Raw genomic sequence first — 15,356 nt, forward strand, 5'->3', positions numbered from 1 at the left:
GAGTATTTGTTACATAAGTATATTGAGTAAGGAAAGGCACTATTTAAGCGATTTATTGCAAATTTTACAGAAGAGCGTTTTAAAACTTTTCAAATCCGCGTATAGATAACTTGCTGGTCAATCAGTGCTAACCTATTACTTGCGTATTTTATACTGGCAATAAATTATATGAAAGGTAGCTCTGAAAGTAGGATAAATTCAGAAAAGTTAGGGACATTTAAGCCTTTAAATGTGATGTATACGCTGTTATAATTATTCTATTTCCTATGTTACACCGTGTATTTTGTGTGTATTTTGTCCGATTTTTAACTGCATAGTAGCCACAGGGTTCAGCAATAACAATAAACAACCTGTGCGCTAACAGCATTCCCAAAACAGCGCTATTTTCTAAAACAATAGGACGGCAATTTGGAACATGAATGAAGTTTTCCGACACCCATAACATGAGCGAAGTTTGCATAGGAATGACCCAAGTTTTCATAATAGGTACGTTTTATTGCAAAAACAACTGCTGCTTATTTTTCTTCATCGTTCGCCTGCCCTTATCCCATTCATTTGGGGCCGGCGCAGCATGTCTTCCGCTTCCATACCTCCCTATCATACGTCATCTCATCATTCACTTGCTTTCGCTTCATATCATCTCTCACACAATCCATCCACCTTTTCCTCGGTTTTCCTCTCCCGTTACTTCCTTCCACACTCGTTCGTAATGCCTTCCTCGTCACATGACTTTCATCCCTTCGCATAACATGCCCATACCATGCTGCTTGTTTTTATGTAGTACATATCTCTTAATTAATAAAAGAGTTTTTAGGGTTCCGTAGCCAAAATGGCAAAAACGGAACCCTTATAGTTTCGTCATGTCCGTCTGTCCGTCTGTCCGTCTGTCCGTCTGTCCGTCTGTCACAGCCGATTTACTCGGAAACTATAAGTACTACAGTGATGAAATTTGATGGGAATATGTGTTGTATGAACCGCTACAAAATTATGACACTAAATAGTAAAAAAAAGAATTGGGGGTGGGGCCCCCCATACATGTAACTGAGGGATGAAAATTTTTTTTTCGATGTACATACCCGTGTGGGGTATCAATGGAAAGGTAAAATGATATAAAGTTTTCTAAAAAACATTTTTCTTAAAGTGAACGGTTTTTGAGATATCAGCTCTCAAAGTCGTAAAAAGTATGTCCCCCCCCCTCTATTTTTATAACTACGGGGTATAAAATTCTAAAAAAAATAGAGGTGATGCATGCTAATTAACTCTTTCAACGATTTTTGGTTTGATCAAAGTATCTCTTATAGTTTTTGAGATAGGTTGATTTAACTGTAATTTTGGCAGGTGTATAAATTGACATTGTTGGCGCAGGTTCTTCGGAAAATGATGAAGACGACAACTTGGATTTTAATAACTATTTAATAATTTGTAAAAAATACATTGCTATGGACGCGCGAGCTATCGTGGTGTCGGCCTCGAGTACGATCGGTGAGTGATGGCGGGGCGGGCTGTCGCCGGCCGCGGGCCCGCGGGTGTCGTGTCGATGTGTGCGCGGCGGCGCTCACGCACACATGGAAGGTGCGTTAACAGGCTGCCCCCCTTGGGTCAGGAGCTGCCTGATCCAACGTCGATGGAAGTGGGCAGAGGTGATTGTAGGCCCTGCGCAGGGTCCCCGTAGTGGTGAGGACGTCAGCGACGCGGTTGACGCCGTCGCTGCCCGGGTGGATGGCTGTGACTCGTCCGAGCAGCCATCGGTTTGGTGGGAGGCGGTCATCCTTGACGACGACCATCTCGCCCAGCTGTGGATGCGCACCCTGAGTGCGCCACTTGCTGCGGGACTGGAGCTCTGAAATGTATTCCTTTGAATATCTTTTCCAAAAATGAGCCTTGAGCTGTTGCACTCTCATGTATCTGGAGAGCGTTGTAAGCGGTCGTGTTTCTTCCACCTGGGGTGCAGGTGGCATTGTGATCGTTCGTCCAATTAGAAAATGTGCTGGACATAGAGGAATGAGATCGGAAGGATCTGAAGAAAGAGGAGTGAGAGGTCGAGAGTTAAGTATGCCCTCAATTTGAATCAAGGTTGAATTCATATGTTCGTAATCTAAATTAGTCATAGATAGAACGCGTTTTAAATGATGTTTCAAGGACTTGACTGACCCTTCCACGAGCCCGTTAAAATTTGGACTATAAGCTGGGGCGAATCTGAATTTGATTTCGTTTTGTGCAGAGTAGGTAGTTATGTCTTTACTATTTTCTTTTAAAAATTTAGCTAGTTCATTACATGATCCTACGTACTGAGTACCATTATCGGAAAATAATATTGCCGGCTTACCTCTGCGGGCAATAAATCGATTTAAAGCGGCAATGAAACCTTGAGACGTCAGATCGGTGACGAGCTCGAGGTGTACTGCTCTCACTGCCAGGCATACGAACACAACTATGTATGCCTTTATTAGTATAGCGCCACGGCCTTTTCTGTTCGATATCAGGATAGGACCGGCATAATCTGTGGCTGTGTGTGTGAAAGGGTGATCAGCGTGCAACCTCTGCGCAGGAAGAGGGCTCATGATAGGCTGGTATGTACGACCTGAGAAGCGAAGACAAGTTAAGCACTCATGTGTTGTCTTCCGGCAAAGGTTGCGACCGCTTATTATCCAGAACTTATGACGTAACGTAGATAATAGCAATTGGGGTCCTGCATGTAAGTATACAATGTGATAGTATCGAACTAATGTTTTAGTTATATAGTGAGATGCATGTAGCAAGATAGGATGTTTTGTATCATAATCATAGTTAGAGTTGGATAGACGACCTCCAACTCTGATAAGATTATCCTGGTCAATAAATGGATTTAATTTGATTAATTTATCTTTTGGTGTGAGTGTGCCCTTAATGAGCAATGAAATTTGTTTATTGAACATTTCTGATTGTACCTTTTTACATAAGAAAATCAACGCTAATCTTAATTCTGAGATGCTTAATGGACCAACGTGTTTGTTTGCATTTTGACAATTATATATGAATCTGTACATGTAAGCTATGATGCGTAGCATTTTGCCAAAGTTTGAAAACTTTTCAGTGAAATCGCTTTCACGTACATCTACAGCTGCTGCTGAAACATGACAATGAGATTTAATTTCAGGCAAATCAGAAATGTCCACACTTAGTGGCTGCAAGGGCCATTGAATGTCCCTTTGGTGTAGGAAATGAGGGCCTTGCCACCATAAAGTTGAATCTTTGAGTTGTGAAGCATTTAGACCTCTAGACCCTATGTCAGCAGGGTTCATATCTGTGGGAACATAGTGCCATGCTGATGGGTCAAAAGTGTTGGTGATTTCATTAACTCTATTGTGTACAAACTGTTTGAGTTGCTTTTTGCACGTTTTTAACCAACCAAGCACAATGGTTGAGTCACAGTGAAAATATAGTGAATCTACTTTTAGGCGTAAAGAATTGACAACCTTTTTCATTAATTGTGTAGCTAATAGACTGCCACACAATTCCAATTTTGGAATACTTAGCCGCTGCCTCAGTGGGGCCAGTTTGCCTTTTGCAACGAGTAGATGTACACTTACATCACCGCTATTTGACACAGTGCGTAAATATACGCAGGCAGCGTAAGCTTTCATAGATGCGTCACTGAACGCATGCAATTGAACATTCACGTAATCGTCGCACAATGCTCTACGAGGAATTTCAATTTGAGATATATCTGGCAAATATTTGACAAACTGGTCCCATTGTGACTCAATTTCGGCTGGTAATTGAGAGTCCCATGGAATATTCTGAGACCAGAGAGATTGGAGAATGAGTTTTGCCTGTAACATGCAAGGGTTTATTAAGCCCAGAGGGTCAAACACTTGCGCTATAGTGGACAAAATTGTGCGTTTTGTTTTAGCTTGTTGTGTAATGTTTGGCAATGAAAACAGTAATGTGTCTCGTTTGCAAGCCCAGAGTAGGCCTAAAGTTTTGGCATAATCATCATCATTAAGATTTAGCAACTCATCATCATTGTTGTTTTCATTTGTGATCTGTGTCAGAATGGATGGTTTGTTAGACCGCCATTTACGTAAATGAAAATGAGCAGGTTCTAGCTCATGAATGACATTTTGACATGTATGTATTAATGTTTGTTCATCATCATGACCAGTGATGTAGTCATCAACGTAAAAGTCATGCAAAATAGTTTCGCGTGCAAGTTCGTCCTTGCACTCTATACCTATCTGTTTGAGTGTTCTTGTCGCAAGCCAGGGAGCCGAGGCCGTGCCGTATGTAACTGTATTTAGTTTGTACTGTTTAATTTGTTGTGTCGGATCAGGCCGCCATAGAATTTGCTGCAAACTTCGTTGATCTTCTCTTACATAAATTTGCCTATACATTTTGGCTACATCGGAAGTTGCAACAAATCTATGTTGCCTGAATCTAATAAGGATACTTAACAAATCGTCTTGAACAACCGGGCCTATGTGCTGAATGTCATTGTATGACTTTCCTGAGCTCGTGACAGCTGATCCGTCAAAGACAGATCTCAATTTCGTAGTGAGACTTTCTCTCAAAATTGCATGATGTGGGAGAAAGTATGAAAAATCATCATTTTCGGGGTCGTATTCTCTGACATATGACCTAATTGTATGTATTCATTGATAAATTTAGTATATTGATCTTTGAATTCCGGTTCCCGTTTAAACTTGCGCTCTAATGAATGGAATCTGGTCAAAGCCTGTTCTTTAGAGTTACCTAATACCTCGGGGGATTCTTTAAGTGGTACTGTGACTATGAACTTGCCGTCCGAGTGTCGTGTGGTGGTGCTGGTAAAGATTCGTTCACATTCGCTATCAGATTTAGCTTTAGTGGAAACCTTTTCAATGGTAGAGAAACCGTCGTTATCAAAAAAATAGTTTAGTTTGTGATCTAACTCAGCGTTAGAGAAATGACAGTGGACTGTATTTTGTTTAGTTTTGTTATTGTTTGGTAATTTAACTACTAGCCAACCTAGTCGTGATTCAACTAATAATGGTCGATTTTTGCCGAGGGATATCTTGTTCATGATAAGTACATCCCAAAATAAGTCGGCGCTCAGCAGCATCTGCACCTCTGACGGATCAGCAAATGAGGGGTCCGCGAGGTGGATGTGAGAGGGAATTTCGAATGAATTGCGATTGATATGGTCAGTGTGTATGACATCGGTGATCCGAGATAGTACAAAGCAGTCAACATCGGTTGTATAACTGCGATCGTATAGTGATGATATAGTGACGTCACATCTTTGTGTAGACGTTGATGATTTGTCCTCTAGTAATTTTACTGAGGTGAATGCGGGATAACTGGGTAACCCTAATTGGTTTCGTAATGATTCTGTGATGAATGAAATAGTGGATCCGTTATCCAATAGAACACGGACCTTGTGTGTTTGACCAGTGTGGTCTTGAATATTGATTATAGCAGTGGAAAGAAGTGTTTGGCTACGGCTCCGGCTGCGGTGTATAGAGTTTAGTGTGATATTGTCTTGTACAGGTTTAGATAGGTCCTGCACATGTGCGTTAGAAGTGCTAGCCAGAGGCTCTGTAGATTGAGTATCAATGTGTAACATAGTGTTGTGACGTTTGGTACATAAACGACATGAACTAAGTCGACAGCGTTGTTCGTCATGCCCTGCACGAAGACAATTAGTACACAGATTCAACTGTTTAATTTTATCAATGCGAGATTCTATAGGTAACGCTTTGAACTTTGGACATTGGTATATTGTGTGATAGTTGGTGCATACAGGACATTTATGTTGTTTTTGTTTGTGTGAATCATTTGCAATAAATGTTCTTGGGCGGTTGTGCGTGACGTCACTGTGCCTGCGAGGAACCTTAGATTGCGTTTGAGCCTCCTCCATGGTTTCAAGCAGGTCAGCACGACCCTTTAAGAAAGTTATAAAGTCACTATACGTGGGAATACCTACAATTTTGTTACGTTCGGTTTCCCAATCGCGCATTGAGACTGAGTCAAGCTTACTAGACATCATATGGATGATTAAAATATCCCAGTGTTCAGTAGGTAATTTTAATGTTTTTAAGGCTCTCAAGTTCTTATTTACCCAGTCTATCATACTACGCAAGGCTTTAGAAGACTCTTGAGTCACTGGCTTTATACTGAACAAAGCTTGAATATGGTTATTTACTAAAATACGATTGTTATTGAAACGCTCGCACAACAAATCCCAAGCAACATCATAATTCTCAGTTGAAAACTCTAATGATTTAATAATTAATGACGCGCTGTCTTTTAAAGAATTCCTTAGATAGTGGAACTTATGAATTTTAGGTATGGATGTGTTATCGTGTATTAGTGACTTATAAGTGTCATGGTACTCTAGCCAATCCTGATATCGACCAGAGAAAGTTGGGAGATGGATAGTTGGAAGCTTAATGTTTGGCTTACTTGAGAATACAGCATCACCTGATCCCGTCACGGATCCGCTGTCGTGCACCGCAGAGGCAGGGCCGGCGGGCGCTGCATGCCTGCTGAGCAGGTCCTGCGCAGCAGCCATGACGCCGAAGTACCGGTTCTCGAAGGAAGTCCGCTCTGCGTATTCGTCATCTGGAATTTCCGTCATACTCTCTATATCGTTTTGTATGGAATCGAAATCGTTATACATTTCTGACATTTTTGCATGTCGCATGGTAAGCTCGTGCATTTGTATGCTATTAAGCTCACTGCTAGGCAATAAAGCATTTAAATAATCGTTAAAAACTGTCAGCTTTGCTTTAAAACTGGCTCGAGTTTTCTTTAGTGATTTTAAATTTTCCATTGTGAAGTTTAAATGAAAGAAAATTAATTATTTGATCAAGAAATATCAATGGAAATGATTGAAACTATCTTTAGATGATGTTCGAATGTGTGAACAAAAACGAAATCAATCTCAAACTGCCCTACAGCTGCAAAAAAAAAAAGTTAAACACGCGAGAAAAATGAAATTAAAACTTTGCAATAAGTGAAAACTATTGGAACTATACTTAAATTTAATGCGAAGCGTGATTAAGCAGGCAGAAGAACAGTCAAGCAAACGTGCGAACAAGCCACGCCCGAGTGCAGGTAAGTAGGTACTTGACACAGCGAGCGGTCACGTACACAGGCGGCCGGTAGCGGACTTTGACCCCGCCGGTTCTGGAATGTTCGAATAAAAATTAGCAAAATTTACAATTTTAATTCTGTATTGGCTCAAATGAGGGACAATACAGCACTCTAGACCTCTGAAAAGAAAAGGTTGAAGCTAATTTTGTGATAGTTTAGAAAGAAAAGATCGATTTGGTAACTTTCGATTGTAAAAGAAAGAAAATATTGACTAAAATGCAGGAGTTGACGGAAATACGGGAAATAAATATAGCACTGAAAATGGGAGTTTTAGAAATTGAAACCTTTAGATAGTGGTTTCTATGGAAAAGAGCACAACACTTTGTAAGAGAGGAACATTTACGTTAAATTGAATAGAAAATATTGGAACGAACTTACACAAATGCCACTGTTACCCTTTTCCTGGTATATTTCGATGAAATCTTGTATATAGTGTAGACTCAGGTGTAGACGTGTCGAAATCCAAGAATATGTCGACTCCTTTGTTCAACTTCGACCGCGCCCATGGATTCCTTTGTTCTCCTTTTGTTCAGATCGTGGATTCCATCCGGCTCGAACTTGTTGGCGCAGGTTCTTCGGAAAATGATGAAGACGACAACTTGGATTTTAATAACTATTTAATAATTTGTAAAAAATACATTGCTATGGACGCGCGAGCTATCGTGGTGTCGGCCTCGAGTACGATCGGTGAGTGATGGCGGGGCGGGCTGTCGCCGGCCGCGGGCCCGCGGGTGTCGTGTCGATGTGTGCGCGGCGGCGCTCACGCACACATGGAAGGTGCGTTAACAGACATAATAAGTTTATTATATTTGCTGCTACGGAACCCTTTGTGCGCGAGCCCGACTCGCACTTGGCCGGTTTTTTGAATTTAGAACCTTTGTTCAAAATGGATTTTGGAATAATTATGTTCAAAAAATTGTGGGTAGAGGTAGTTTGCAATGCATATAAATATAAAGTAAGATACGCAGACGTTAGCCAGAGGCAGTGTGAAGCTCGTGGCAATGATTCAAAGATGCACGGCCAACCTCCCTTTAGTCTACGATTCTTACCGAACGAAACACAAATTCGTTATGAGTGTTATCACAGCGCAAGTGACGTCATAATTATTACTTTACCTATGTCATAGGGACTTCCACCAAAAATAGCACGGCCGCTGCGCCCGCCTCAAATGGCAAACATGCAACCATAGATTCTGGTTGCATGTTTTAGATTAAGTTCAGTGGATTAAGTTTTGTTAAGTTTTTTTTAATGTTTTGATACAGATGTACTCATTTTATGAATGAAGCTTACCTTGCATTGGCATAATGCCAACAATGCGTGCTTGTGTACCTATGTTAGCTATGTCAAATAGCAAACCATAAAACCACACTACAATATTCGTACACTGTGGCTAACTACGTGCCCTTAAAACGGGGTCGGTTTGAGTAATTTGAGTGTAATTTAACGAGAGAAAACACGAAACTCCAGTGAAGAGTCAACAGGCTGTTAACTTAGACTGACTAAGCTGCCGAGGGTTTGACCAGTAATTTGCTTTGCCGAAGTTTGTTTAGGTGTTTAGTTCGCTCGTGGATGCCAGATTTAGGCTGACTGGTCTATTATTAGACTGGTTGTCGATTAGGTATATTGTAAATTGATTTAAGGTGAACGTGTTATACAATGGAAACACGTGGAAATGAATATCATTGTCCTATTCATCTATGTCAGATGTTTTAAGCAACATCCAAAAGACACGGTCGTAGGTGCATAGCTCAATGCGGCAGAGGATCGCGTCCACAGACACGTCTTTTTATATTTGTACTAGCTTTTGCCCGCGGCTTCGCTCGCGTTAGAGACAAAAATTAGCCTATTTCACTCTCCATCCCTTCGACTATCTCCACTTAAAAAATCACGTCAATTCGTAGCTTCGTTCAGCCGTGAAAGACGGACAAACAAACAGACACACACATTCCCATTTATAATATTAGTATGGATTAATGAGTATGTAGCGGCGACATAATGTCTTGCCAATCGTGTGCTTACTGGCGTAAGCTCCTCTTTAAAATATTATATAATACCACCAAAATACTTCTCACATGTATTCGTATCATTGTTTTAAACATAATTGCTAACACTACATTCACATTCATCCGACAATTCTTCAGACTGTGATCGATTCCCAACTGTGCAGTCATGTGTGAACGTTCCATCCATTTCAGACCCTATGCCGGTCCACATACGGTTAAAACGACCTAAGCTATTCGTTATGCATCAGTCAATTCGATCTTGCACGTGGGGTCTGCCTGCCTAGCCAAAGTGACAATTGTTGCCGCTAGCAGTCTATCGCGCCACACTTTGGACACTGGCGATCAAATACATGAATGAAGCGCTTTTCTACGCAGACAGAATAGTTAAGCTCGTGTAGGCAAACGCGTTCCATGCTTGTATGAGTGAGATAAGACATGTCGACTGTTCGCGTTCTTGACAGGTTGTAAGGTAACCAAGAGCGGGTAGGCGGCACTTTCAGCGGGAAGCAGTGACTGACCATACTGTACGATAGGACTTTTTGAAGTGAAACTTCAAATGCGACTTTCAACTGAGCGCGTAACACTCGGTCAATGTTACGTTGCGCAACGTAACATTGGCAGCATATAACACTTAAATTTGCACCCATTCGTATAAACCACCGTGGTCCAGTTGCATTCATGGTACGTTTTTTCCCTTACGTTCCTGTGCCACCATAGATAGAAGAGCGATGGAACTACGGTATAGCGATTGGGACTTTGGCTAGGTGCCCTGTTCACACCCTGGATGGAGACGAAGCGCCGGAGTGCTGACTTGAATAATGATTTAGTTACCACATACGGGACCGGCCAATATTGGCTGTGCAAGATAGTGGGAGTTTAGTAAAATATTGCATTGCCATGGCAGGAGTGTAAATAATAGGGGGACGTAACTTTCAACGTTAAAATTCAAATAATTAAATAAACAAATATTATAGGACATTCTTACACAGATTGACTGAGTCCCACGGTAAGCTCAAGAAAGCTTGTGTTGTGGGTACTCAGACAACGATAAATGTAATATACTTATATACATAGAAAACACCCATGACTCAGGAACAAATATCTGTGCCCATCATACAAATAAATGCCCTTACCGGTAATTGGACTAGGACGTCTCTATCAATATTCTCGTTTGCACTGTGTATAACCTCCTTCATCCTTCGGAAACGTTCGTATTTGTCATGCTAGTTCAGTTAATGTCAGTTACATCTTGTACTGACACTGACTGAAATAGCATGACACGTTCGTACGTTTCCGTAACAATACGAAGGCAAATCTTTTCGCACTACATCTGTATAGTTTGTCCATAGTTGATTTCTGTTCTTTATTGAATATTGTATGTTTTAAATCTCCTCCTTTAGGCAGCGTTCCCACTTATGCGTCGCGTGTCTCGGGGCGCGCAAGGGGCGTCCGCGCCACGCCGCTTAAGTGTAATTCAAAAAACGTCTCCTCAGTACATTTTGTATAGGAAGGACGTAAGGCGCGCCGCCAAGCGGCGCGGCGCGCGCCCCGCCGCCGCCACGCCACCTGGGGCGCGTCTTACGTCTTTCCTATACAAAATGTACTGAGGAGACGTTTTTTGAATTACACTTAAGCGGCGTGGCGCGGACGCCCCTTGCGCGCCCCGAGACACGCGACGCATAAGTGGGAACGCTGCCTTAGATTTATGTGTTTGGTATTTGGTAGGTTTTTTTTATAAGTAGTTCATATGTGTTTGTATTATTTTGTTTAATTCCTTTATTTATCTTTCTTCATAAGTTAAGTTATTTATAATATGATTATAAAAGTAAAATACAAAACCACATACAAAACAATACAATTATTTTGTTTATATTATTAAGTATTGAACCAATACCCGCCCATCATTTTATCTGTTGTGATCACTTATGAAGAAAACTACATGGACATGATACAAGAACTAATTCCAATAAGCTGCAAATTGTCTTAATATCTTTCTATAGTTCTAGAACACGCAGTTCTAAATCTAGTTTTCTCTATCCCACAAGATGTAAAAAAAGATATCTGTTTTAGTTTTTGGCTTATATATCAAAAGTGGAACGTCCAACGGTTTTGCTGAAAATTTGGTTTTGGCCGTGCTAAAAATTTACCTCTATCTCATTTTTTCCCAGGTGAAAGACATCTGCAACGAGCTGGAGGTGCGAGTGCTATGCCACAAGATCCTGCAGAACGTATCCATACTCCTGGACGCGGACCGGGGGTCCCTTTTCCTTGTGCAGGGCGAGAAGGCTGCCTCCCCAAATCCTCAGAACGGCAGGTAAGAATTACTGTCTTCAAATATATACTCTGGTCTGGTCGGTAAACCTTAAGACCTCAAATTGAAAAAAATGTGGACGTGAAGAGTCGATGTTCATTTGCACCTTTTTTTCCAGTGACGTAGTAGATTTGTCACAGTTTACTTCTTTCCCTTGTGACAATTGACGACTCGGCAATTTGCAAAGCACTTCAATAAGGACGTTTTAATATGAAATTTCAATAGGAACCTTTAACATAAGGAACCTTTTCTGATGGAAACGCACATTTGTATTCAATATTACTCATTGAGCAAAAATCAATACAACAGAATCCGGACTATCCCAACGCTTCAGTCGCTCTCATTAAAAATTGACGAATTCACAAAAGCTGGCTACGCGCTACGGCGGCGTAGCATTAGCCAATAATATGACTGTACTACGAGTATACCTCTACTTTTACGTAGGCCAATATTAGGGGTAAAAAAATACACAGAAGGGACGCAAGCTTGTCCTAAAACGCGGAACGGACGCCCGCGCCGCGGCGCCCGAGTGTAATTTAAAAAACGTCTCTTCAGTACATTTCATATACAAAACGTCTTCCCTATACAAAATGTACTGAGGCTTAGACTATCGTAGAAATATGGCCATAGACAACATGCCGCCCTTTTTCTTCACATTGTAGAAAAAGGTAGGCATATAGACCTATGATCAAAGATGTATGATAAATTGATAATGTAATATGGGCCTTAATATTTTATACAGCTCCAATAGGACCGAAAGATAATTTGTTTATTAACCTAATTAATATTCATTTTAGGTTTTACTAATTTAGCAAGCGAACAATTTACTGAAAAGGTTAAACATCGCAATTATCAACACGACGTCCCAACAGATTACTGTCATAGGTAAAAACAATGTAGGAATTCGCGAAATACACGCATTTTACACTGCATTATTCGTTACGTACGTCATTAAAAAAATGTTTACTTTGCGACAATTGCATATTAATCCCCTTATTCATTAACTTACTCTAAAGTTATGAAACCGATAAAGTTCGTTTATGAATAAGGACGTAAATATAAAAAATTCTCGCTATGGGAGCTTGCCACCTTGGAGGTCTAATCTTCCTTTTAACTGCAAAAATAAGTTTATTCTACTTTAAAACTCCGTTCAAAATAGTATCAGAAAGACTCACCTATAATTATTAGCTTAAGTAGAATGCCAAAGAAAGCCGATTGCTAAACCGTAATATCGCAAACAGGAAAAGGGTAAACCGCAAGATATCGTCTCGAGTGACATTATCATAACTGGGGAATCATTATTACGTTTAATCTATACCCAGGTTATAAATCAGACTCCCCCACCACATTTGTCTTTCTCGGCTAATCTGAAAAATGAGCATGATTTAATATCCTTAAATAATAATACAACGGGATCCCGCGGGCTTATTTTAGTACCATATTTCGTTGTGATGGATAGGTAGACTTGTTTTATTTTAATGTTATGAAGAATCAACAGCTACAGCTAAATATACAATAATCCATACTAATATTATAAAATGGGAAAGTGTGTGTGTCTGTTTGTTTGTCCGTCTTTCACGGCAACACGGAGCTACGAATTGATGTGATCTTTTTAAGTGGAAATAGTTGAAGGGATGGAGAGTGACATAGGCTGCTTTTTGTCTCTTTCTAACTTTAATAATTAAATTCTAAGATATTAAAATTAATTGAAATTATTTTATCCTGAAATTATTAATATGGGAATGAATTGGAGAATCAGGCTTCTCTACAAACATCATTAGGATGCCGTTGGAGCTGTTCCGCAGTATGTTTACTAGTGAAGCAGTTCTTTTGCGCAATATGGCATGAGGCCCGTCTATGCGTGCCTCCGCAAACATTTTAGAAGCGCTACAGAAGCGTGACAATGAAAATAGTAGACAGGTAACCAATTACAGAAACTCACAGGTAGTTACTGTTACACTGTTAATGTTAGGTACTTACTCTAAATTTTACTTATTTCACTAACTATTAAAGCCACATGAGCGTTTTGAGAGCGCTCAAAACGCTCATGTGTAGCGGAGGCTTAATCCATTCATCGATACATTATTTTAACACTCTGTTACATGTTAGCATTTGTTAGCGTAAAAAAATGTGTTAAACTAAATCCCATTACTATAGTCTGTATCTTTAGGTATTTAAATAAAGTAAACAAAATCTACCCTTAAATGTCTCCATAAGCCAGTTGACGATAAGTGAAGAACTGAAGACATTACACGACCAAAATACCTCCAGGACCACCAAGTTGAATTCCTAAAATGTTGGATTTGCAAAAAGTTGAATTTGCAGGATGTTGAATGTTAAAATGTTGAATTTGCATTATGTTGAGTTCTTTTTATGTCCAAATTGCATAAAGTTGAATTTGCAGCTTGTTGAATCCTAAAATGTTGAACTTGCAGAAAGTTGACTTTGCGGTATGGTGAACCCTAAAATGTTGAATTTCCATAAGATTAAATTTGCAGTAGGTACCTACAGGGTGTAGCAAAAGTCCCGAGTGATACTTTAACAGCTGATAGGGTTACTAATGACTCTAAGTGTGATACAAGTGAAAAAATTTCGTAGTTCGAAAAAAATGAGTTTCGATTTTTTCCGCTTAAATAGCAATCAGGGTATTGGTCTTGTCGGCTGTTGAAGTAAGGTGCATTGGGGTAATTTCGAACGTCGTCTAATTTTGAAAGTCACATAAAAATCACCATTATTTCCATCATATCAAGATTCCCCTTTCGAAATTACCCGAGCATTTTTGTATGTCGAAATTATCTCAAAGCACCCTATTGACTTTTGTTACATGCTATATAGTTTCAGGGCATATTTAAGTTCCAAGACTCCACTGATGAGCCTTTTCGAAGCATAATGCCTTAAAATTTTGTTCCCCGTTACAGCAATGGGTTAAATACAGTCTGAAGACTGAAATTCATGACCATCAAAGGTACATTTTTTTCTCCTTTTAGGACCAAAAAGCTCGCGATTCTGGGTAGAAATCATATTAAAAAATACCCATGTTAAAAAAAGATTCCAGGAATATAAACTTGAGTTCTTAAAATGTTGAAATCCCAAAATGTTGAAAGTATACATTTTGAGAATTCAACTTTTTGATATTTCAACGTTATGAGAATTCAACATTTTGCGAAACTGAAAAAAATCAACATTCTGGGAAAGTCAACGTTTCGGGATTTCAACATTTTAGGAATTCAACCTGGTGGTCCGGGAGGCCAAAATAAGAATATTCAGACATGTTGCTCAATGACAGATCCGCTTGGTTTTGTATTTGGTTGGTCAACCGTCTCGTAAATTAGTTAAATTACCTAAAAGCACAGAGTATAGCGATCATATTACGTCGTTGATGAACAGTTAACGGGCAATTTAGCCTTATTTATAAGGTCTACTTTCGACCAGCTAAAGCCGTCGCGGTATTACGTAGGACATTATTTGATTTTACCGCAAAATAACGCCCTTCTAACGTCACAGTTTGACAATTATCGTCATGTTTGCATTGCGAGTTTGTTTGCCGGCTGCTAACAAGCTTTCGCGCTTATCCGATTGCCATTACTGCCATTAGGTCTAATTAACTTTTACGTTAATTGTATTTTATGCCGATCGATGTTAATGACGATGAGCTTACGATAATTATGTTGTTGTAAACAAAGGGTTGTTAAAACTTGTGAACCTACGTTTATTATTAGACAGTTTTTAGTGTTATTCAGTTATTTTGAATGTTAAGACAACTTGTTTAGAGAAAACTGATAGTCTGAAAGAAAAAAATTCTGCCTTCAATGTCCCTTCAAATTATATCATATTAATATTATAATTTAATTTATATATTTATATTTAATTTTATATATTAATATTAGTAATTTTGATCGGTGTCTCGAAATACGATTCCTTCACTA

The 15,356-nt window shown here is 39.7% G+C and overlaps 2 protein-coding genes across 9 annotated transcripts in view; one reads left to right on the forward strand and one right to left on the reverse strand.

Annotated features, from left to right (window-relative positions):
* LOC125230961 (dual 3',5'-cyclic-AMP and -GMP phosphodiesterase 11-like) overlaps positions 1-15,356 on the forward strand; it is a 306,906-nt gene that overhangs the window by 168,170 nt on the left and 123,380 nt on the right. The window contains 1 exon segment of the mRNA XM_048136282.1: positions 11,288-11,433. Within this exon segment, the coding sequence (XP_047992239.1) occupies positions 11,288-11,433 (146 nt within the window).
* LOC125230960 lies at positions 1,477-7,708 on the reverse strand. Of its 8 annotated transcripts, none has more exons than XM_048136281.1 (4): positions 7,512-7,708; positions 7,090-7,149; positions 6,424-6,582; positions 1,477-1,840 (listed from the first exon to the last, which is right to left on the reverse strand). In XM_048136281.1, the coding sequence occupies exons 3-4, from the start codon at positions 6,530-6,532 to the stop codon at positions 1,578-1,580; spliced, it is 372 nt and encodes a 123-aa protein (XP_047992238.1). In that variant the 5' UTR covers positions 6,533-6,582; positions 7,090-7,149; positions 7,512-7,708; the 3' UTR covers positions 1,477-1,577. The 8 variants fall into 8 exon arrangements, with proteins under 8 accessions (XP_047992238.1, XP_047992233.1, XP_047992234.1 ...); XM_048136276.1 differs by having other exon boundaries at positions 7,114-7,149; positions 7,495-7,708; XM_048136277.1 differs by having other exon boundaries at positions 7,495-7,708.

This window comes from Leguminivora glycinivorella, chromosome 11 (genome assembly GCF_023078275.1).
Source record: "Leguminivora glycinivorella isolate SPB_JAAS2020 chromosome 11, LegGlyc_1.1, whole genome shotgun sequence".
Lineage (NCBI taxonomy): Eukaryota > Metazoa > Arthropoda > Insecta > Lepidoptera > Tortricidae > Leguminivora > Leguminivora glycinivorella.